Below are 22,474 nucleotides of genomic sequence, written 5' to 3'. Positions count from 1 at the left end.
TCAAAATCACATTTTGTATTTACTTAGGAAATCTTTAAGAGGTAAATACTTTTTCACAGCTTTGTATACAGCCAACAATTATTCATACCTCAAAAATTTCCACTACAGATTATTTTCTTCCAACCGGGAACTCTCCTGGTACCACATGTAAATTGGTCCCTCTAATTTGCCCTCATGTATGTATGTGTGTGTGCATGGTTGGTTGTTGTATGTATCTCTGTGTTGACCGGTGTTGCCCTGGTAGCCTGTCCAGGATGTACCCCGCCTCTTGCTGCAGACTCTGCACTGATCAGGTGGGTATAGCAAAAGATGTATAGACTATCAATTCTGAAAAAGAATATCTCATTTTATTCACATTAAAAAAATGTCATTCTCAATAATCAATGAAAACAATCTTTATCTGCATCACAACAACCAAACCCTGTCTGAGCAGCTTTCTGCATGTTTTTTCTGGTATTTTGATGATGAATCTTTGGTGATGAGCATCATGTCTGCCATCACCCTAATATTTAGTTCCCTTCGCAGATTATTTTTCAGATTCATGACAGGACTCTGGCTGGGTCGCAGCTTTAATATTACCTCCAGTCAGAAGACTTGTGTTGGTAAAATTAGATTACATTAAACCTACATCTGCCTGGAGTCTGATATCACCAGTTTCTAACTAACATTTTCTGATCACTGATGCTGATAATACATCTAATTTATAGACCGTGTAGTTTAAAATGTTTAATCTTAACTATAATTATATTTTACAACGGTATTTCAATTTTATTTGAAAGTTTTAGTTTAATTTTATTTTGAAGCTGTTTCTGGGTAATAAAGCAGAAACTTAGATCCACATCAGCTGGTCCTGAAGAAGAACAAGAACCACTGAATGAAAAACAGAACATACAGAAAAAAAATGTTTCCCACGCAGAAGAAAATAATAAACACAAAGATCACGTAGCTCTCATTTTACTTCCGGGTTGGTTTGTGAGACAATTTAAATGTGAAAAGCTCCACCGGATGTGGATCGGAACTTTGTTTTCTAGCTTGTCGTGAAGAACATCTCGACAGTTTCTGTAAGACTGACACGTGAAGCTGATGAAGATCAAATCTCTCTGTTCTTCCAAACATTTAAACTAGAAAACTATCATTCTTTCGGTTTAATTTTGAAAAGCCTAACCGGAAGTGTCGCAGCAGCGTCGCCAGCTTGCTGTGGATGACGTCATGGAGGTCTGAGTCTTCTGCGACATGACTCCTTCAGCCAGCTGCTTCATCTACGCATCCTTCAGTCGGTAAGAACCTCCTGCTGCTCGGGTTCCGGTTCTGGTCTGGACCGATTTTACTGGGTCAGAACTGACTGCCGTCAGGTGGAGCAGAGGCTGTGAGGACGGACCGACCTGTTGGTACTGGAGAACTAAAACCAGATTAAACAGAACCATGATGGCTTGGTTCGTGTGATGTTCTATGAATGGAGCTGCGGGTTGTGTTCGGGTCAGTTCGACCCAAATGTCTCATTTTCCTTCCTAATCAGCGTCATTCGGATCATTTTATGTAATATCTGTGCAGAAGGAACCAGACTGTGATTAAACAAGGGGTCAGATGGTTCCTCTGTGTGGACCAAACTGGACCTCCTACAGAACTGGAATAAACATTAAGGCTGAATTCTGAAGAAAGTTGGTTCTGGTTCTCCAGCCTTCCTGAAGGTCTGCAAGGTTCTGGTTTTTCTTATTTGTCCTTTTAAATGTCTGGAAACGTCCAGAAGGTGCTGAGAAACTTTGGATTTTCCTAAATGTTTCTTAGACATTTCTGTTCCTGATTTTGGGTTCTACGGTGGTCCATCATCATCCTCTGGTCCTCAGCTCTGTTTGGACCTTTGGAGATTCAGGGGCATCTGGTGCTGTGCTGGGTTCTGAATCAGATTCTGAACAGATACTCTGCAAGGACAGAAAAATTAGTTCTTTCTGTCAGGGCTGCAAGAACAAAGTTCTTTCTGGCCCGGATATTTCAGACTCCACCAGAACCCAAGAGCAGAACACCACCTTCATATTTCTCAAACACTGAGCAAGAAGAAAGTTCTGACCAGGACATGCGTCAAGAACAAGTATTTATTTCTCTTATTCCAAGAAGACTGCTGATTCTGAACAGATTCCTGGACCTGATCAAGTTCTGACCCGGTGCAGATTTCTGGTTCTAATAAGTTTACATTTCTGAACAGATTCTTGACCCTGAACAACTTAATCTGACCAGACTTTGGGTTTTGAACAGATTCCTAGTTGTGAACTGAGTCGTTGAACTCTGAACTCTGAGTCATTCAGGCGTTAAAATGCTCCTAAACTCCAGGAATGTTGTAACACAAAGAGAACCTGAAGGCTTGGAGTTGGTTCGACCCGATTCGTAGTTCTGCTTCACAGCCACACATTTCATCCCTTCCTGTTTCCATTTGACCCGTTTTAACTCCTGCTGTTAGATTTATTTCCTGGATCAGTACAACCAGGTAGAACTTGGAAAACTGGTATAAAACCACCTGAACAGAGAAGGTACCAAAGAGCGAGGTGGTAAAATGACCACTCATGGTTCCTCTGTGTTCTTCTGTTCCTCAGGAGTGGAGTGATGCAGCAGACGTTGTGTTCCAGAGGTTCTGGTTCCTTCCTCTTGGAGAGGAACGGTCAGGCCTGCGGCGCCATCACAGACTCGGCCACTTCCTGTGACCTCCCGTTTCGGTGCCCCCGATGTGGCGAGCAGGAGCGTTTCCGCAGCCTGGCTTCTCTGCGAGCCCACCTGGAGTACCGCCACTCCTACCGTTCTCCAGATGTCATCGCTGGAGACTTCAGCATCACTGGAAAACACCCCGACCCGCTGACGGCGGCGATCCCCTGGCAGGACATGAGCCTCCCGACCCGCAGGGGGCAGCAGGGCACTGCGAGGCCGCCTCATGTTCGCTCCCTCAGTGATAGCAGAGACAGCGGGTACCTCCAGTCCTACAGCTCGGTGAGGAGGCGCACCCAGAGCGTTGGGGTGGGCACACAGGCGGAGGAGGAGGAAGGAGTGGATGATGAAGATACAGGAGAAGAAGAAGAAGAGGAGGAAGATGGTGAAGAAGCAAATGAAACTAGAGATGAGTCAGATAATAAAATGTCCAGTAAAAAGTCAGACACAGGCCACCACCATCATCCATCGTTCCCTCCTGCTTCCCTGGACCCTCCTCTGGACCTGGACACGGAACCGGAATCGGACCTCGTTGGTGAGATTCAGTTTATCTCCATTACCTTTGCTTCAGAACCACCAAGGTTTTAACTGTTCTCCACTTCACTGTCTCCACCAGCGCAGAGCTTGTACTCGGGCCTGGAGACGGCAGCAGCCTCGGCGGCGGTGCGGCGCCGACTGGCCAGCATCTTGCGGGCCGCCGACGGCACCATGCAGCGCCGGCTGGCCAAGGTGAGCACAGAACTGGCCAGGACCGACACGGAGCTGCTGTGTGAGCGCGCTCACTCGCAGCACCTGGCCCAGGAGAGACAGGAAGTGGCAGACAGAGAGCGCTCGCTGAGCCGGCAGGTGGACGTGGCCGTCATGGTGATCGCCGCTCTGAGGGAACAGCTCAACGCCTCGGAGAATGAGCTGGAACGCCGGGAGAGGTGGAGACATCTGGACCACTGCTGCAGGTCAGAACCTCTGTCCTACATCTGGGTTGACCTGCTGCCTGGGTTTCGTTTTCAGGGAGGTGATAACCATCCAGAGGTTCCTGGAGGCCGCGGCCCGGCAGGAGACGAGCGGAAAAGTTCGGATCCAGCGCTTCATCGAGAACCTGCTGGGACGGATCACCCTGGCTGAGAAGCTGGTGGAGTTTTACCAGGTTAACGGCAGCCCGGCCCAGTGTGAGCACTATAAGGTACGGCAACACAACCAGGAACTCCTGGGGTGGGGCGGTGTCGGTTCTGTCCACATGGGCCCTGGGATTGGCTGTTTATTCTTGGTTTTTTATTTTTATCAGCCGTTTTTATGTTTCTTTCTTTCTCTCTTTTTATTTCCTTTCTGGCCGTAATTGATCTTGTGGCTGAACTGAACCCTGATGCTGTTCTGACCTCAGCAGAACCAGAACCAGGCTGACAACGGCCATTACAGAATCAGTAAAAGCAGGTGAGTCTTTTCTCATTGATCTGTTTAAAACGTTCTAAATGTTGCAGATACTTCAGGCTGAAATCCAACTGCTTGGTGGAAACGTGTCCTGAAGTCCTTGTCCTTGAAGACTTCAGGCTGAAGATGCAGCCGGTCAGAAGGACCTGGAGGACTCGGTGATGAATCGGGTTTATTGGTTTTATGCTGTAAATTTCCAGGAACAAGTTTGCGCCCGGCTGCCATGTTCAGAACCTCCAGATAAGGACCTCCTGCAGGTTTCTCCAGGAACTAAATCAAGTTCATCTTCCTCCAAGTTGTTTGTTTTCTCTCAGATGAACCCGAGGATTCAAAACGTTCCTCATCAAATGATTTGGAAGCGTGTGAGATGATTTTTGTCTTTCCAGAAGAAGGTAGGATGCAGACTGAGCAGGTTGACTCGTAAAGCGTCTCATTATTCCTCTGTCGGACCTCCTGCTGGTCGGAACCAGACCAATAGATCATCTAAAGAACTTTGGTCCATTTCTATACAACTAATTCTGCAGTCAGTCACATGAACTGTGGTTTGTGTGTTTTGGGTCATCTTCTGATCCACAAACCTTCTGTGATGTTTGCAGGTCAGCAGGAGGTCAGCTCTTCTCCTCTGGTCTCCATGACAACAGGACTCAGTCCTCCTCCCAGTTCAGCGGTGCTCCTCAGTTCTCCAAAGCGGGCGTGGACCGGGAACGGGAGCGCCAGGAACGTCTGGCCCAGTCCTCCAGGCTGTTCTGCCGGCCTGAGCACAGAGATGACATCTGGAACCACCAGCAGCGCCGGTCCACCGGGTATGAGGCCTAGAACTGTAGAGCCAGACCAGAGAGGTGTGGGTTCTGAAACCCGGTGGGTTTATTCCAGTGTGGAAACTACCAAGCAGACATGTGAGCAGAACTATCCGGACCTTCCTTTAGTTCTGGTTAGAATATTGTAAATAAAACGTTAGTCTGTGATGGCACTGCAGACTGGACCGTTCCTCTCCAAGAGGACAGAACCAGAACCAGCCTTTAGGTCTACTCTTACGTGGGCTTATAGTTCTGCTGGTACCTTTAAGTTCTAGATATTTGTCTCAATATTAATAAGAACAGTTACTGAGTTAAACAGGACCAGAAAATAACCTAGTCCAGACCACAGAAATTTCTACCGGACCATGTCGGTACCACGCAGCATGGATTATTCCTCTGGATCGAACCAGCCCTGGGTCTGGGTCAAGACCCTGTGGTTCTTTGAAAAACAGCTCAAACAGAACTGAACTTATGGGGTAAGAACGCTGTCAGAAACAACGTGTCTGTAAAGATTGAAATGTGTGCATATTAGTCAATAGTTGTGCAGAAGTAAAATCTAAAAGAAGTTTTGAATATTTTCTCTATAAGAAGAAACAGGTGCTTGGCTTTCCACAGATTGCACTACACTGCAGCAGCCACCAGGTGCATCTAATCTGCTGATTGCAGCCAGAGAGACGGTAGAGCAGATGTACCAGAATCATAACGGTTACAACTTCAAGAAATTACAAACTCAAGTTTACAGTTGTGTTTTATTCTTTATGAATACAATATGCTATAACAGTTTATGAATATGATTTCTTTTCTTTGAGAATATGAATTTATATCAGCGACTTGGTGTCACGTGATCTCAGGCTCAGAATATAGTGGGTGGAGTTATGCCAGCAGAAGAAGAGAAGAAGAAGAAGAAGCAGCATTAGCGCCAATATGACGGAACAAGAGCATATATTAATGACATTAAGACATATATAAACTTTTTAACATTATCTGGCTTTGTACCATAGTTTCTTGGTCCCTTCTTTTAGCGCTAATGCTGCTTCTTCTTCTTCTGCTGGTGGTTCGCAACAAATTCAGAGGTGCATAGCGCCACCTACTGTACATCATTATATAACTCCACCCACTATATTATGTTTTAGTTTTGTATTTCATAAAAATAAGAAGAATGCTTTATTTATAACACTGTTGATTCCTCCGTATCTCCCCTCTGTTCCTAATATTCCTTTTAGACTGAATTATCTTCCATTCTGGCGCTACGTTTACTGGCGGTAAGGAGTGTGACGGCGCAACACGAATCGACTAACTCTGTGCTCCACTAACCAGCCTGAGATCACGTGACACCAAGTCTCTGATATAAATTCATATTCTCAAAGAAAAGAAATCGTATTCACAAACTGTTATAGCATATTGTATTCATAAAGAATAACAACTGTAAACTTGAACTTTGTGTTTGTAATTTCTTGAAGTTGTAACCGTTATGATTCTGGTACATCTGCTCTACCGTCTCTCTGGCTGCAATCAGTAGATTAGATGCACCTGGTGGTTGCTGCAGTGTACTGCAATCTATGTCATGCCAAGCACCTGTTTCTTCCCTGATATATACGGACTCTGACAAGCAGACGGTGCCAGATTTTTGAAAGCCATCTTGTGAGTAGATATCCAGCATTCCTTTCTGTCTGATCATTGTTCTTGACCTTGCCTTGCCTTTTGGATTTATGCCTCTTCCTGCTCCCTGTCGGACTGTTTGGATTTTGGTTGTCGACCTTGTTTCCTGCATCTGGTTTATGCCTCTGCTTGCCCCTTGCCTGACGCCTCTGGTTCCGATCGTTGACCCTGTTTCTGTCCTCGGATTATTCAGCCTGGAGTCACTTCTTACCTGTGCTGTGGAGATCACCACCTGCCGCCCACTGAGGTTTCCCCTCTGGGTTTCAAGTTCCACTCAAGACAAAAGCAGTGCTTCCTGGAAGCTGTGAGGAGTGTTACCTGTGGCTCAATAAACCTTTTAAACTTTCAGTACTGTGTCTGGCTGAATCTTGGATCTGCCTTTTTCTGATTCATAGTTGTAACATTTAATTTTTTATTCTTACAGAGAAAATATACAAAACTTCTTTTGGATTTTACTTCTGCACAACTATTGACTAATATGCACACATTTCTGTCTTTACACACATTGTTTTTGACAGCGTTCTTACCCCCATATGAACGGATCTTATCCACTATCTCCTGACCTTAGGGTTCTGAAAAGAGAACCGGGAGCTGAACCTGAAGGAAATCTCTTCCTCTCCTCAGGTCAAACCTTCACATTCTGGCCCGGTTCCCCAGAATCTCCTGATCAGTCGGGTCATCACGTCCATTTCTTTGGTTCTGTCAGCAGAGGTTAGAAATAACTTGTGTTCGGTACAAGGCCGTCCCCACCCTGCCATCCCATAATTATCTCAGAGGTGTAATAAAGTGAGGCTGCAGAGAAGGTGGCAGGGCTCAGTAGGAAACATATGGACTGAAATGATCCAAGCTGGGTTCTGAAGACCTTTTTTTGGACCAGGACCTGCTACGCAGGGAAGGAAGATCTGGAAACAGATCAGCTTCTCCTTATGTTCTCCACCTAAGCAGCCAGACCTTCCTCAAAGCTTCTGATGGTTCTGCTCTGGACTCACCTTCAGTCCAGTTGGACCATTTTTCAGAGCAATTCCTTGACCTTTTATTTAAAGAAACCTCGTTCAGAGATCTGTTACAGGTTCTATACGGGTTCTTACAGGTGCTTGAAATCCTTGAAGGTGCTTGAATTTACACCAGTCAGATGTGATCGAGGGCAGGATCATCAGAAGGTCAATAAATGGTTTTCTACTGCAGAACCGTCGAGGTTCATGAGATGAAGAGATCAACATCTAGAGCCAATATTAGCTGTTTAGGAACAGATGAGAACCAGTTCTCACCTTTAGAAGGTGCTGGAGATCTTCACCTGGAGATGTAGAGCTTCACCAGGAGATGTAGAGCTTCACCAGGAGATGTAGAGCTTCACCAGGAGATGTAGAGCTTCACCAGGAGATGTAGATCTTCACCAGGAGATGTAGAGCTTCACCTGGAGATGTAGAGCTTCACCAGGAGATGTAGAGCTTCACCAGGAGATGTAGAGCTTCACCTGGAGATGTAGAGCTTCAGCAGGAGATGTAGAGCTTCAGCAGGAGATGTAGATCTTCACCTGAAACGTGCTTGAAACCTTCAGGAGTCCTGATCCAGTCCAGTTTAACAGAGGAACATCTGGCTGCTTGGAAGGTAACCTAAAGAAGTGAGTTCTGATCAGGATTTGGGACCAGTAGGGTTCTGGTCCAATGGATGTAGTGCTCCGATCTTCATCGAACCATTTGGGTTCAGATCCGGTTCTGGAAAGGGTTGAAAATGCAAATAAATTCGCAACATTTTAGTGAAACATCTTTAAAACCCAAATAGATGGAAGCAAGGTTCTGGTGAGAAGGTGCTGGGTCAGATGGTGAACGGTGTTCTGATGATGATGATGATGATGGTTTGTCTCTGTGGGATTCATATCCGCGGGCCCTGAGCTGTACCGGACCTTTTCCTTTGGTCGGTTCTAGCTCCTTTTAGAAGAACGTCTGGTGACTTTGAGGTGAAAAATTAAAACTTCCAGAACCTGCTGACTCGGTTCCTCCAGGACCTGCTGGTCCACCTCCTGCCCTTCTATAAAACCACCACGTCTGTCCTCCCTGTAACTGTTGGACCAGACAGACCGGTCCCTGGTCCAGAGGATCGGCCCATTTTAAGTCTAGATGCACTAATCAGGTTTTTACTGATGGTACCAGTTTTCATTAAGCTTCATCCGGATGGTTCTGGTTGTAGTTCTAAAGATTATAAGATGTTTTTAAAATGAGTTTTCATTAATAAATGAGACAAATGGCTACGATGAAGAGAAAAAATGTTCTGATGGGTCCTTGATGGAGGAACCCAACAGAACTCTTCCCATTTCTGCTTTAAAGCATCTGGTCCTGGTTCTTACTGAACTCTTTCTGCTTATGGGTTTAGAGACTGAAGCATGGATTCGTTTATTCACCACCGATCATCAGTCAGAACCACTTATGAAGAAAATCGGACCGTCTGACTGGTGCATCATGGGTTTTAAGGTCGGGTCGTGACAGCAGAGGTGCTGATATCTCTGGTTCTGCACAGCCGCCTTCTGGTCCAACAATCCAATCCAGAAACACACCTGGCATGTCCGTCATGGGGGGTGATAGGAAAAGGTTCTGATGGGTCCCTGATAGAGGAGGTGGTCTGGGACCCATCTAGTGTCAAGAAGGAAAATGTTCTTCTTGTTCTCCTGATGTTCAGTTTTTCTCTGTTTTCCTGTTTTTTGTCACATTTCATGCAAATAAAACCAACTTCATGACAACAAGATGTCTGTAAAATGAGACGTGGCCCGAAACATCTGACTGGTGTCCAGCTTCATTCCTCCTAATGCTGGTTTAATGACCTCTGACCTCTCCCAGAAGTGGACCTGAAGTCGCTGGCGTCTTCAACCTGTCCTCAGAATAAAAGCTGTTGAATGTGTGCTGGACGGTAGAAGACGTCCGTCCACCTGGTACCATGTTGTGACCACATCCGTGTTCCTGTTAGAGCATGCTTCATGTGTAGCTCCAAGCAACGTATCTCTAACCTGCTGTGGTCCTGTCGGTGTCTTCTGTAGCAGAGAAGCTCTAGTTTAATGGGATTTAATGGAAAGTGTCACTCTGCCAGCGAAGCTCTTCACCGTTTGGTTCATACCATGAGAAGAATGTAGCTGACAATCAGCTGAGTTCATGAAGATCTCTGAGGGACACGTCAGAGTTACTGAGTGAGCAGGTTTGTTCAGAGCGTGTAGAGGAACCTGGGTTCCATGTTGTGTTCATGTCGTGTTCTTCCTGGGATCTGTTAGTTTGGTATTCCTGACTTCATGCTGAGCGTCCGGAAGGATCCAGCTGAAGGAAGTCCTCTCTAGTTCTGTGCCTTCGCTCCAGAACTCTGTAGTCTGTAAAACACTGAAGAACTGGAGCAGTCTGTGGAAACCTGTCAGTGTGTCGTGATGTTCTGTGAACATTAAAGAACATGAGACCAACATACCTGAGTTCTGTTTTATTTGGGTCTGTGTTTCCCTATAAATCTGCAGATTCTTCAGAATCATTTAATGTCAGAAGAACATCGTGTTACTCCATCATGGAGCCAGAAACACCGCCTGGCCAAAGAAAAGGTCGCCACCAAAACAAAAGGTCACACTCTAATATTTGGTTGGACCTCCTTTAGCTTTGATTACGGCTCCATTTGCTGAGGCTTTGTTTCGATAAACTTCTGCAACGTCACAAGATTTATTTCCACCCAGTGTTGCATTGATGATGGTAGAGTCAAAACCTTCTCCAGAACATCCCAAAGATTCTCCATGAAGTTAAGGTCTGGACCCTGGTGGCCAATCCATGTGTGAGAACGATGTCTCATGCTCCCTGAACCACTCTTTCACAGTTCGAGCCCGATGAATCCTGGCATTGTCATCTTGGAATATACCCGTACCATCATGGAAGAATAAAGATCCATTGATGGAATAACCTGATCATTCAGGTAGTCAGCTGACCTCATTCTTTGAACACATACTGTTGCTGAACCCAGACTTGACCACCTGCAGCAACCCCAGATCATAGCACTGCCCTCACAGGCTGGTTCAGTAGGCACTAGGCATGATGGGTGCATCACTTCACCTGCCTCTCTTCTTACCCTGATGAGCCCGTCAATCTGGAACAGGGTCAATCTGGACTCATCAGACCATATGACCTTCTTCCATTGTTCCAGAGTCCAATCTTTCTGCTCCCTAGCAAACTGAAGCCTTAGTTTCCAGTTAGCCTCACTGATTATTGGTTTTCTTAAGGCTACACAGATGTTCAGTCCCAATCCCTTGAGTTCCCTTCGCATCGTGCGTTTGGAAATGTTCTTACTTTCACTAATTGTTTTGGCCAGGCAGTGTAGATCTGGAGGCAGGAATGAAGAATCTGAGGAGAAAAGATGTTCAGAAGAACTCCAGACGGAGACAAACATGAAAAAAATCCCTGAACTGATAAAAAAGTTCCTCAAAGAAAGATGGTGAATGTTTAAAGATTCCTTCATCTACAGAGCAGAACATCTTGGAGCTAATGGAGGAATCTGGAGGGACCAGCTGGACAGCAGCGATCCCTGATCCAGAGACGGTTCTGCATCTAGAACCATCATCACCCGCTGGTAGAACCTCATGGAGCAGCGTTCCAAGCACATCCCACAGGTGTGGCTGAGGAGGAAGAGGAGGGAATGGCTGGACGGGCCTTCCTGCGGTTCTGACCTGTTCCTGACTCTGGGAGGATTAGGAACCAGAAGTTCTGATGGACCTGCTGTGATGTGTTTGCAGGAAGGAACAGCAGCTGAGCTCCTCATGGTTCAGATGTCAGGAGAAGCAGTGGGAACATCAGCAGGTAGGAAGAGGTGCACAGAACCAACATTTTGTTCATTTCCTCGGTCCGACATGAAGTAAAGGTCAGAGTTCAGATCTTCATCATGTCTTCATCTTCTCATGGTTTACAGCAACATTAATTGTTTGAGTGTAAAATCCTTTTAAGGTCCGATCTTTATGGCTCACTGAACCGTCAGCTGTGTGCAGAGGTGGTGAAATGTTCCTTTAAGTGTTGTGGAGGAGGACCGGACCTTGTTGGTACCGAGCAGCTGCAGAGACCTCGGAGCAGGTTCTGCTGTGTTCCAGTCTCCTCCTCTGTCCCCGGGACGGTTCCACATGCAGGATGTCTGCAGAAAACACTCTGGTGTCGGTGGACTTTGAAATCTCGGGTCACGTTCAGGGTCAGTATGTTTAACTCTTCCTCCTCCTCCTCTTCCTCTGTTCTGCAGTGACAGCATGCAGGCTGTAAGACGATCCACTGCTGCTTAAATTAGAAACCAGCCGGGCCTGATGGTACCTTCTGCTGCTTCGCCTTCATATTACTCTGAACTGTTCAGCTGTTTGTGTTGGTTCTAAGTAATGGTTCTGGTTCTGTACCGACCAAACTGACTGGTTCTGTTTTCACTGTTTTTCAGGTGTCTGTTTCAGAATGGTGAGTTTCTTTATGCTGCAAAATCCTAAAAGCGTTGGAGGGAAGCCGTGTCAGAACCAGGATGGATCTGTTAACAGAATGGACCTTTTATCAGTTATCTGTTGATCAGAAAGTACCACCCACTCAGTTTCTTCGTTGTTTTAGAGAAACCAAAGCTAATAAGAAGAATCGGGATTATTTCCCTCCTTTTTACCAATTTCATTTTTAATTAAACTCTGCATGGTGGCACAGTTGGTAGCACTGTTGCCTTGCAGCAAGAAGGTCCTGGGTTCAATTCCCAGCCAGGGGTCTTTCTGCATGGAGTTTGCATGTTCTCCACGTGCATGCGTGGGTTCTCACCAGGTACTCCGGCTTCCTTCCACAGTCCAAAGACATGCCTGTTAGGTTAATTGGTCTTAGGTGTGTTGGTTGTTTGTGTGTTGCCCTGTGATGGACTGGTGACCTGTCCAGGGTGGACCCCGCCTCTCACCCGTAGACTGCTGGAGATAAGCACCAGCTCCCCCACGACCCACTATGGAAGAAGTGGTAGAAAATGACTGACTGACTGACTGACTTTGTAGATAAAAAATGATCACCAAGAATAAACAGATGCTTTTCCCTGCCTGGCCTCACTGTGGCGCTGTTTTCTTTCTCTGGGAGATCAAAACGAAGGTGAACTTAGATGGTAGAAGCTCAACCTAACTGATTAAATTGTCAGTTTATGGTTTAAATAGTTAAAAACACATTTCTAAGAATCAGTCCCACCAGAACCACATCAGATGTTCTGCTGGTCTTCTGTCTGCTGACGTTTCTTAAAAGAACCTAGATTTATCCATGCAGATACAAGGAGAACAGGCTGGGGTTCAGATCCAGGACCTTCTGACTTTAAGGCAGCTCAGCCTCAGTTAACTGGTGCATCTATCTCTGGTGAAGCTCATCAGCTGAAGAAAAGATCTTTGGGAAAAATCACAAGGATCATGTTAAACTGAGAAGATCAACCTGGTTTATATTCCTGTTCACTAGAGTTCATGTTCTGACCCGCTGCTCCTCAGGATTCAGTTCCCAGCCTTCATAAAGCTGCTGTCCATCAGCCCAGCGTCTGAGTGCTGATGTTTGATGTCTTTCATTCTGGAACGTTGTTCTACCTGGATTTAACTCAGCAGTTTGGACCACCTTCCTACGTTCCCAGATGTTCATGTTGCTGTTGGTGAAAATGTGTTTGTTAGGAAGTAAATCCAAAATGTCTTCCTGTCCTGCAGTACACAGAGAAGGAGGGTCTGCGGCTCGGCCTGGTGGGCTGGGTGAAGAACACGTCCAGAGGAACGGTGGTGGGACAGGTGCAGGGTCCAGCTGACATGGTGGAGGAGATGTGAGCTCACACTGAAACCCACAGAACACCACAACCCAAAAAAAACTAGAATATTACATGAAAGGTCCATATTTTCTGCCAGTCGTCTCAGAAAGTGAAACCGTTATTTTATGGAGAATTATGGAGGCAAATATTCCAAGCTTTTGTTTCTTGTCATTTTGATGGTTCTGGCTTACAGGGAAAGAAAACCCAAAGTTCAGTGTCCCAGAAAATCAGAATATCACATTAGACCAATAAAAAAGGATGCTTTAAACACAAATGTTCTGAAAGGTTTGCCTGGTTGGGCTTCTTCTTGCATGAATTACTGCATCAATGCTCCGTGGCATAGAGGAGATCAGCCTGTGGTTCTGCTGAGGTGTTCTGGAAACCCCCAATTGCTTTAATAGCAGCCTTCAGAGCATCTGCCTTGTTGGTTCTGGTGTCTTCCTCTTGATAACAGCTCATAGATTCTCTATGGGGTTCAGGTCAGGGGAGTCTGCGGGCCAATCAAGAACAGGAACACCATGGTCATCAAACCAGCTTTTGGTACCGTTGGCGGTGTGGGCCGGTACCAAGTCTTGCTGGGAAATAAAATCAGCATCTCCATACAACTTGTCAGCAGAGGGAAGCATGTGATGCTCTACAATGTTCTGGTGGATGGCTGCATTGACTGTGGACTTCAGAAAACAAAGTGGACCAGAACCAGCAGATAACATGGCACCCCAAACCATCACTGACTGTGGAAACTTCACTCTGGACCTCAAGTGGATTCTGAGCCTCTCCGCTCTTCCTCCAGACTCTGGGACCTTCATCTCCAAATGCAGAATTTACTTTCACCTGAAAACAAGACTTTGGACCATTGAGCAACAGTCCAGTTTCTTCTCTCCTTAGCCCAGGTAGGATGGTTCTGACGTTGTCTCTGGTTCAGGAGTGCCTTGACGCGAGGAATGCAACATTTGTAGCCCATGTCTAGTGTTCGTCTGTGTGTGGAAGCTCTTGTTGCACCAACTCCAGCCTCCGTCCACTCCTTGTGAATCTTCCCCAAATTCTTGAATGGATTTCACTTGACAATCATCTCAAGGCTGCGGTTTTCCGTGTTGCTGGTGCACCTATTCGTACCAAACTTCTTCCTTCCACTCAATTTTCTGTTAATATGTTTGGATACAGAACTCTGAACAACCAGTTTCTTCAGTAATAACCTTTGGTGGCTTCCCCTCCTTGTGAAGGGAATCGATGACTGTCTTCTGGATATCTGTCCAGTCAGCAGTCTTCCCCATGATTGTGTGACCTATGACCCAGAGTGACAGACCATTTAAAGGCTCAGGAAATGTTTGCAGGTGTTTTGAGTTAATTAGCTCATTAGGGTGGAACACCATGACAGTCCAATAATGAACTTTTTCACAGTATTGTAATTTCCTGAGACACTGAATTTTGGGTTTACTTTACCTGTAGGCCATAATCATCAGAATTACAAGAAACAAAGACTTGGAATATTTCACTCTATGTGTCATAATTCTATATAATATATGAGTTTCACTTTCTGAGATAACAGGCTAAAGTATTGCACTTTTACGCAGTATTGTAATATTTTGTGGTATTTACCTGTACTGGAGGGTTGCTGTAGAAACTGTAGAGATGCGGGAACATTTACGGCCAGTAGATGGCGCCCTTCACCTTCACACCACAGCAGCCAACCATCTGGATCTGCTCTGACTCTCAGAGAAGGTCTTCATTCTGATGAACAGACACTTTGTTCAGGTCCAAGTTAAAGCATGAATTCTTCTGAATCCTCCTGGTTGATCTTTTATCTCAGCTTAGCAATAACTGCTGATTATATGGGCAGATTCTGCAGGTAGTTTCTGCTGTATGTAATATAATGCTGTATTTATTTTATATTAATGTATTTATAATACTGTTGCTGCTGCAACAGGAAGTCAGATTTCCCATTTGAGAGAGAAAAGATCCTGGTGGAGCGTTGTCAGCTGGTTTCTGTATCGAATGAGCTTCATCAGTTTGTTGCAGCTTAAAAGTTTAGCTTAGATTTTCCTCTGAGCTGGTACTGACACGAACAGAACCTTGTAGATCTGATCGGGTCACTGATCTTCAGGTAAACTAACTCCAGGTGGTAGTTTTTATTTAATCTGATTGACTCAGATCATCTTAAAAACAAAGAACCTGAACCGGACTGAACAGAGTGAGACTTAGAACATGATTTCTCCCAAAGCTGCAGAAAAACTGAATAACAAACCCGGGTCTGGTTCTGAAACCAACAGAAGGTTTGAGACAAACATCTAGAGCTGAGGTGATCTTTCACTCAGCAGTGATCCAGACCAACATCTTCGGCTCGTCTTCTGGCTCCTTATTAGAGAACAGAAACCTGTAGAAAGTTAACATGGATTTTATTATTAAAACAAGATAAAAGCCAATTCTAGTGTTGACTCAGTGGGACTCGGAGGAACCCACAGACTCCATGACATCAGGAACCTTTTCCTGTTTCCACTTTCACCACGACCTCACTTCCTGCCAGGCCTGGGAACCGGGCACATTTCAGGAAACAAGAACGCTGTAAAAGAGGAGCGGTGGTGCTGGTGGGAAGTTTCTACTTTTACCTCTGAGGAAAAACTCATTCCCAGAGGGAGGAGCAGGCAGATCACTGAGGGAAAACAGGAGGATGGATGGGAAACATCTTGGTTGTAAAACTCAGTAGAAAAGGAGATGCAGTTGGAAGGAAATGACAGAAGGAGAGCCTGATGTACAGTTGGTGCATCAGGTAGCTGTGGTGCGTCCTCTCAGGATGCAGACTTACTGGAAAACACAAACAGTCCCAGCAGAACATTTTCTCCTCATGCAGAAAAGCAGGGGTCAGTGGAGATGAGGAGAGACGAGCAGGAATAATGGGAGATGTGGATAAAAACCAAAGATTATTTCTAATCAATGATGATCCACATGGCCCTGTCTTTTAGTGTTTAACCCTTTCTCTCTCCTAGACATGGCTACTGACTGAGCTTCTACTGTGACTAACTCTATGTTCTCTCTTTCAGACTCTAACCTTGAAAACTGGATCAGAGTTTATCTGTTCTTTCTTTCTAGATGAAACGACTAAAGGAGCTACATCCATTAACATTTACTTTTCCTTCCCATAGAAAGTACTCCTGGATCAGTGCTTCTTTGTTCTCTTTGTGTCTCTGCTCTGTTCTCTCAAACCTCCAGTCGGTCGTGGCAGATGGCTGCTCACACTGAGCCTGGTTCTGGTTCTGCTGGAGGTTTCTTCCTATTAAAAGGGAGTTTTTCCTCTCCACTGTCGCTACATGCATGCTCAGTATGAGGGATTGCTGCAAAGTCAACACCAGTGACTGTCCACTGTCTCTACATGCTCATCCAGGAGGAGTGAATGCTGCAAGTCACTGACTGGATGCAATCTGCTGGGTTTCCTTAGATAGAAAAACTTTTTATTCAATCTGAATAATAAAATGAATTCAACCGTTTGATAGTTAGGATTAATAGGAATGTATGAACCTGACTGTTGTGAAGAACCTTGAGACAACATGTGTTGTGAATTGGAGCTATAGAAATAAAACTGAATTGAATCAAACAGGCAGAAATAAAAGATAATTACAACAGTAGTGCAGGAAACCAGGCAGAATAAATACTGCAGCGGATTCAGGATTAATAACCGGAGCAGGAATTAGAAACTGGACCCAGAAACAGGATAAAGGAAAACTACCAGCTGAACATCAAACCTTCCATAAACAGAAGCTGGAAGCAAATTTTAAGCAGGTTTAAAGAAACAAAACGAGAAGACTGGTTTTCTTCTCTGTCCACACCTGGTGGGAGTTCCTCGTTAGCACACCTGGCTCATGTTAATCTGCTGGTTCCCTCCCTTACATCGGCGTCCCAGCCCTGATCCTCGGATCGGTCCGGCCTGGCCCGGCCCTGTTCAGATGTTTTGGAGATCCTTTATCAGGTCTGTTGGATGGAAACATGTAGAACCTTCAGCATGGTGTGACCTGATGAATGGAAAACATCAGAAATGATCTTCACCAATAAAAACGAGTCGGGGGACATAATAATCAGAGATGTTGATGGTGGACATATGATGTCTTCACGTGTGTGACGTGGCAGACCGTGAGCGGCTGTCGGGGTTTTAGTGGAAACGGCAGCAGATTTCCCACTAAGCTCTGTGGGTGTATGGATATTAGAGTAGTGGGTCATGAGGCAGATCAGTGGGCTGATGAAGTGAGCCATCTTCTCTGTCTCTGGCGGAGCTTCAGTTCATACAGTGACACAGAGCTGACCCAGATCTGCTGAAATCTCCTTTAATCTCCAACCAGAGCGCAGACAGTGGTCATCCTGCAGAAACAGCCCCATTCTCAGGGTAAATATAACTCCAGTTTCCCATCATGCCCTCTGGGTCCACTGACCCGGCTGTGTTTTTCTGTCCCAGACACAGAGACCAGACGTCAGATGGGATTTCTGTCCTCCAGGCGGGACAGTCAGAGGGGCTTAGAGAGTTTAATGTTTCATATTTCTGGTTTTATTCTAAGCATCAGCAGAGTCTCTGAAGTTGTTCTTCTGTTGCCTTTTTCATCCATTTGATCATTGTAATGATCTGGAAATATCAGAGTTTCAGCTGAGTTCTTCAGTTTCTGAGGAAATGAGCTTTAATGCTTCCTAGATGATCTCCTTTAGGAAACTCTGGAGCTTCCTTCGTGAAAACTGATTATTCCTACTCATAATTCTCTGCAGCGATCAGTTTGACTAACTCTGAGATCAGCAGGGGAGCAACGTGTGAAAACGTTCTTCTTTTTTACCCTAAAACGTTTGTAATTAATTTATTTTAAACAATATTTTTATTCTTCTTACTCTCTGTCCTCTGACCCAGTTTTAGGGAATTGAAAAGAACAACAGACGTTTTCCTCATTTTAATGTCGGTTCTGTTAAACTGGACAAAAGAAGGAAATGGTAAATGACCTGAACTTGTATAGAGCTTTATCAAGTCCCCAGAGACCCCAAAGTGCTTCACGCTACAATCAGTCATCCACCCATTCATCCACCCAGTCATCCACCCAGTCATCCATCCATCCACCCATTCATTCATCCATCCATTCCCCCATCCATTCCCCCATCCATCCATTCATCCACCCAGTCATCCATTCATTCATCCACCCATCCATTCATCCACCCATTCATCCACCCAGTCATCCATCCATTCCCCCATTCATTCATCCATCCATCCATTCATCCACCTATTCATCCACCCAGTCATCCATTCATTCATCCACCCATCCATTCATCCACCCATTCATCCACCCAGTCATCCATTCATTCATCCACCCATCCATTCATCCACCCAGTCATCCATTCATTCATCCACCCATCCATTCATCCACCCAGTCATCCATTCATTCATCCACCCATCCATTCATCCACCCATTCATCCACCCAGTCATCCATCCATTCCCCCATTCATTCATCCATCCATCCATTCATCCACCTATTCATCCACCCAGTCATCCATTCATTCATCCACCCATCCATTCATCCACCCATTCATCCACCCAGTCATCCATCCATTCCCCCATTCATTCATCCATCCATCCATTCATCCACCTATTCCCCCATCCATTCATCCACCCAGTCATCCACCCATTCATCCACCCAGTCATCCACCCATTCATCCACCCAGTCATCCATTCATTCATCCACCCATCCATTCATCCACCCATTCATCCACCCATTCATCCACCCAGTCATCCATCCATCCACCCATTCATTCATCCATCCATTCCCCCATTCATTCATCCACCCATTCATTCATCCATCCATTCCCCCATTCATTCATCCATCCATCCATTCATCCACCCATTCATCCACCCAGTCATCCATCCATTCATCCATCCATTCATCCACAAAATGTTCAACAATACAATAAAATAAATCTGTGAACCGTTCTGTTTATTATTTCGTGTTTATTTCTGGTGTTTATGTTCTGTGTTCTTGTTCTATCAACCATCCCACCTGTTCTGGATCAGAACATCCATCAGTATAAGAACTTCTTCAGGTTTTTGGTTCACTCTAACCGGAATCTCATCTCCTTCAGTTTTGATTTACTTGATGTTTGTATCCGATCCGTCAGGCCGGCTCTGTCTCCTACCTCGGTTCCTGCTCCTCGGCTTCTTTAGGTTAAAATAAAGTTAATGTCATTTTGACCTTTTCCAGCCTGTGAGTCTGGCCCTTTAACTGACCTGCTACAGTGATGCCGTTAGACCAGTGGTTCACAAACCTTCAGGCTGAAAGCTGGAAGAACTCAAATACTTTTACAATTAAAACATAAAATAATTTATTGAGAATTATTTTCTTTTTATTTCTTCAGCAACAAATTAAACATAAATGTAATTATTTAATGAAACTAAATCGAAACGAATAAGTTCTTGTAGGTCCAGAACAGGGTCTCAGAACTTCATCTAAAAGTTTCCATCTGCATCAGGACCAAATTTTTACCATTCTTGCACTGGGGTCAAATGCCACACAAAATTATTTCAAGGGCCGCATATGGCCCCAGGGCCCCCTTTTCCCCTGGCCCCCCAGGCCCCTGGTCCCCCAGGTCTCTGAGTCCCCTGATCCCGAGGCCCTTGGTGCCCCAGGCCCCCGCCCCCCCAGGCCCCTGGTGCTCCCCAGGCCCCTCGGCCCCCCAAGCCCCTGGGCCCCCTGATCCCGAGGCCCTTGGTGCCCCGGGCCCCCGCCCCCCCAGGCCCCTGGTTCTCCCCAGGCCCCTCGGCCCCCCAAGCCCCTGGGCCCCCTGATCCCGAGGCCCTTGGTGCCCCAGGCCCCCGCCCCCCCGGGCCCCTGGTGCTCCCCAGGCCCCTCAGCCCCCCAAGCCCCTGGGCCCCCTGATCCCGAGGCCCCTGGTGCCCCAGGCCCCTGCCCCCCAGGTCTCTCGGCCCCCCAGGCCCCTGACTAATGGACACATTAGTTAAATAAAACCTGAAGCTGAAGAGATTTTAGTTCACAATGTTTATAGTCAGCTGTGGTTCTGTCTGGTCGGGTTTATGTTTCAGTCACAGAATCTATATGAAGTTCTTCAAATTTTGAGATGGTTGAGATGATGAGGCAGGAACATGGAACTAACATGGACCATTTAACCCTTTGGGTCTCCTACCTGGTCTTAGTTACCTTATACTGCACCTGCTGATTGTTTTCTGCTCTGGTTTCTCATCAGAACCTCGTCGCTGGGTCCTAAAGTTTAGTTTCTGGACTCTACAGAACCCTTGGTTACATTTAGTTTTGGTTTTGTGTCCATTTCCATCACAAGAAGTGGAATTAGAGGTGAACTGTGAAGCATTAATCTGAATGAAGTGTCTGCCCTCATCTCTGCAGGAAGGTGTGGTTGAGTAAAGAAGGAAGTCCAACGAGTCGGATCACCAAAGCCAAGTTCACCAACCAGAAAACCATCGATAAGGTGGAGTTCTCCGGCTTCAAGACTCGCTTCTGACCTGCTGAAGATACTGAGAACTTGTTCTGGACCTCAAACACCAAGCTGTTAAAGCTAAGATCAGATCTGATGGTTCTAATAGGTTTAGTAGGACTGTTTCAATAGTTCTGACCCACTGCTCTGGGCTGATGGTGTCTGTTGGCTGAATAAAAGGAAGATTATTTCATGTTTTAAAAGCATTTCATGGTTGGTTTGTGTCTCTACACAGAAAACAGCTCAAATGTTCACATTTGAGACAAAATATTGGAAAATCCTGCTTTACCTGCAGCTTTTCTGCATGGAGCTAGCATGTTGTTATCATAGCTAACAACAAAGGTCTGAAATGAAGTTCATTTAAATTACTGGTGAAATTAAGGGTAAAAAACTGTTAAAATTATTATTAAAATCCCTTTAAAAACAACTGAAAACTGATTGGTTTTGATTTTATTTGTTTCACATCATTTTCTTTCTGTTAAACTCTTCTTTATTTAACAGCTTTAGAAGCTGACTGAGCAATGTTGCCTTGCAGCAAGAAGAAGATGGGCACCAGCCTCCTTGAGATCCTGCAAGGAGAAGCAGGTAAGGAGGATGGATGGATGGATGGATGGTCGACGCTAAAGGTTCTTTGCATTGATCCTGGAGTTAATGCCACTAGTTAGCTTGTGCATGAATGGTACTGGCACCCAGAGAGACTAAGCTGATTTTTTGCAGAGAGTTTGGTTCAAAGCAAACAATTAAGAGGTGTCTTAATTTTACAAAGTATTAAGGTGAAGGTCATCAGGTGTTCTGGATAAATATAGCTGGGTATCATCAGCGTGCCGATTTAGGATGTGTTCATTTATGATTCAACCTTAAGACAGGAATTATTTTAAAGAGACTTGGCTCAAGCACTGAACTCTGAGGTACTCCACAAGTGAGGAAGATCTGCTATTAACATAAACTGGAATCTGTCAGACAAATCAAATTCAAACCAGACTCGTGCTGTTCCCCTGATCCCTACAGCATGTTCCAGCCTTTCTAAGAGAATATTCTGATGGACTGGATCAAATGCAGCACTGAGATCTAACAGAACAACTGCTGGTTTGGATCAGAGGTTCCTGAACTGTTCAGCTTCTGACCTCCAAAATAGAATTAGTACAAAGTTTTGTCACAAACATTGCTGATAAAAATTATTCATCATCCATTTTCTATATCTGTGTTATCCACACAGGGATGTAGGGGATGATGAGAGGTGCAGAACATCTTGGATGGGTCTCCAGTCCTTCACAGGACGGCATAGAGACACAGGACAGCCAAGCATGCACACACACACACACACACACACACACCTAAATGCAGTTTAGAGAGACTTTTTGGACTGTGGGAGGAAGCCAGAGAACCCGAAGAGAACCAACCTAGGAGCAGCATTTATATTATTAGTAGTATTCGTAGTATTTGTAGTAGCAGTAGTAATAGAAATAAGACATTTTTGGCAAAACTATCATCTGTTATTTTTAATTAATTACAGATTAAATATGCTATAAGATTTAAACCTTTATCTGAGTTCACGGGCGTCACACAACCCACCATCGATCCAGCTGCAGCTGCATGAAAACCTTTTAAATCAGGTTCAAGCTCATGAAAGAACATCAACCAGAACGACTAAATGTGCCAAAATGAAACGTCC

The 22,474-nt window shown here is 45.3% G+C and overlaps 1 protein-coding gene across 12 annotated transcripts; it reads left to right on the top strand.

The window, feature by feature from the left end:
• Positions 1–1,141: 1,141 nt before the first annotated feature.
• On the top strand, positions 1,142–21,229 carry LOC124859125 (acylphosphatase-2-like). 12 transcript variants are annotated; one of them, XR_007036016.1, is made up of 11 exons: positions 1,142–1,277; positions 2,586–3,226; positions 3,308–3,617; positions 3,700–3,871; positions 4,070–4,119; positions 4,713–4,919; positions 11,317–11,380; positions 11,556–11,759; positions 11,994–12,010; positions 13,249–13,358; positions 20,715–21,229. XR_007036016.1 is itself a non-coding variant. In XM_047351676.1 (10 exons), the coding sequence occupies exons 1-10, from the start codon at positions 1,234–1,236 to the stop codon at positions 20,827–20,829; spliced, it is 1,914 nt and encodes a 637-aa protein (XP_047207632.1). In that variant the 5' UTR covers positions 1,142–1,233; the 3' UTR covers positions 20,830–21,229. The 12 variants fall into 12 exon arrangements, 11 of the variants coding, with proteins under 11 accessions (XP_047207632.1, XP_047207631.1, XP_047207636.1 ...); XM_047351676.1 differs by lacking the exon at positions 11,994–12,010 and having other exon boundaries at positions 4,073–4,119; XM_047351675.1 differs by lacking the exon at positions 11,994–12,010.
• Positions 21,230–22,474: the final 1,245 nt, after the last annotated feature.

The sequence above is a fragment of the Girardinichthys multiradiatus genome, chromosome 22, assembly GCF_021462225.1.
Source record: "Girardinichthys multiradiatus isolate DD_20200921_A chromosome 22, DD_fGirMul_XY1, whole genome shotgun sequence".
In the NCBI taxonomy this organism is placed as follows: domain Eukaryota; kingdom Metazoa; phylum Chordata; class Actinopteri; order Cyprinodontiformes; family Goodeidae; genus Girardinichthys; species Girardinichthys multiradiatus.
The sequence above is the reverse complement of the archived record's forward strand: the minus strand, read 5'-3'. Positions and strand labels throughout refer to the sequence as shown.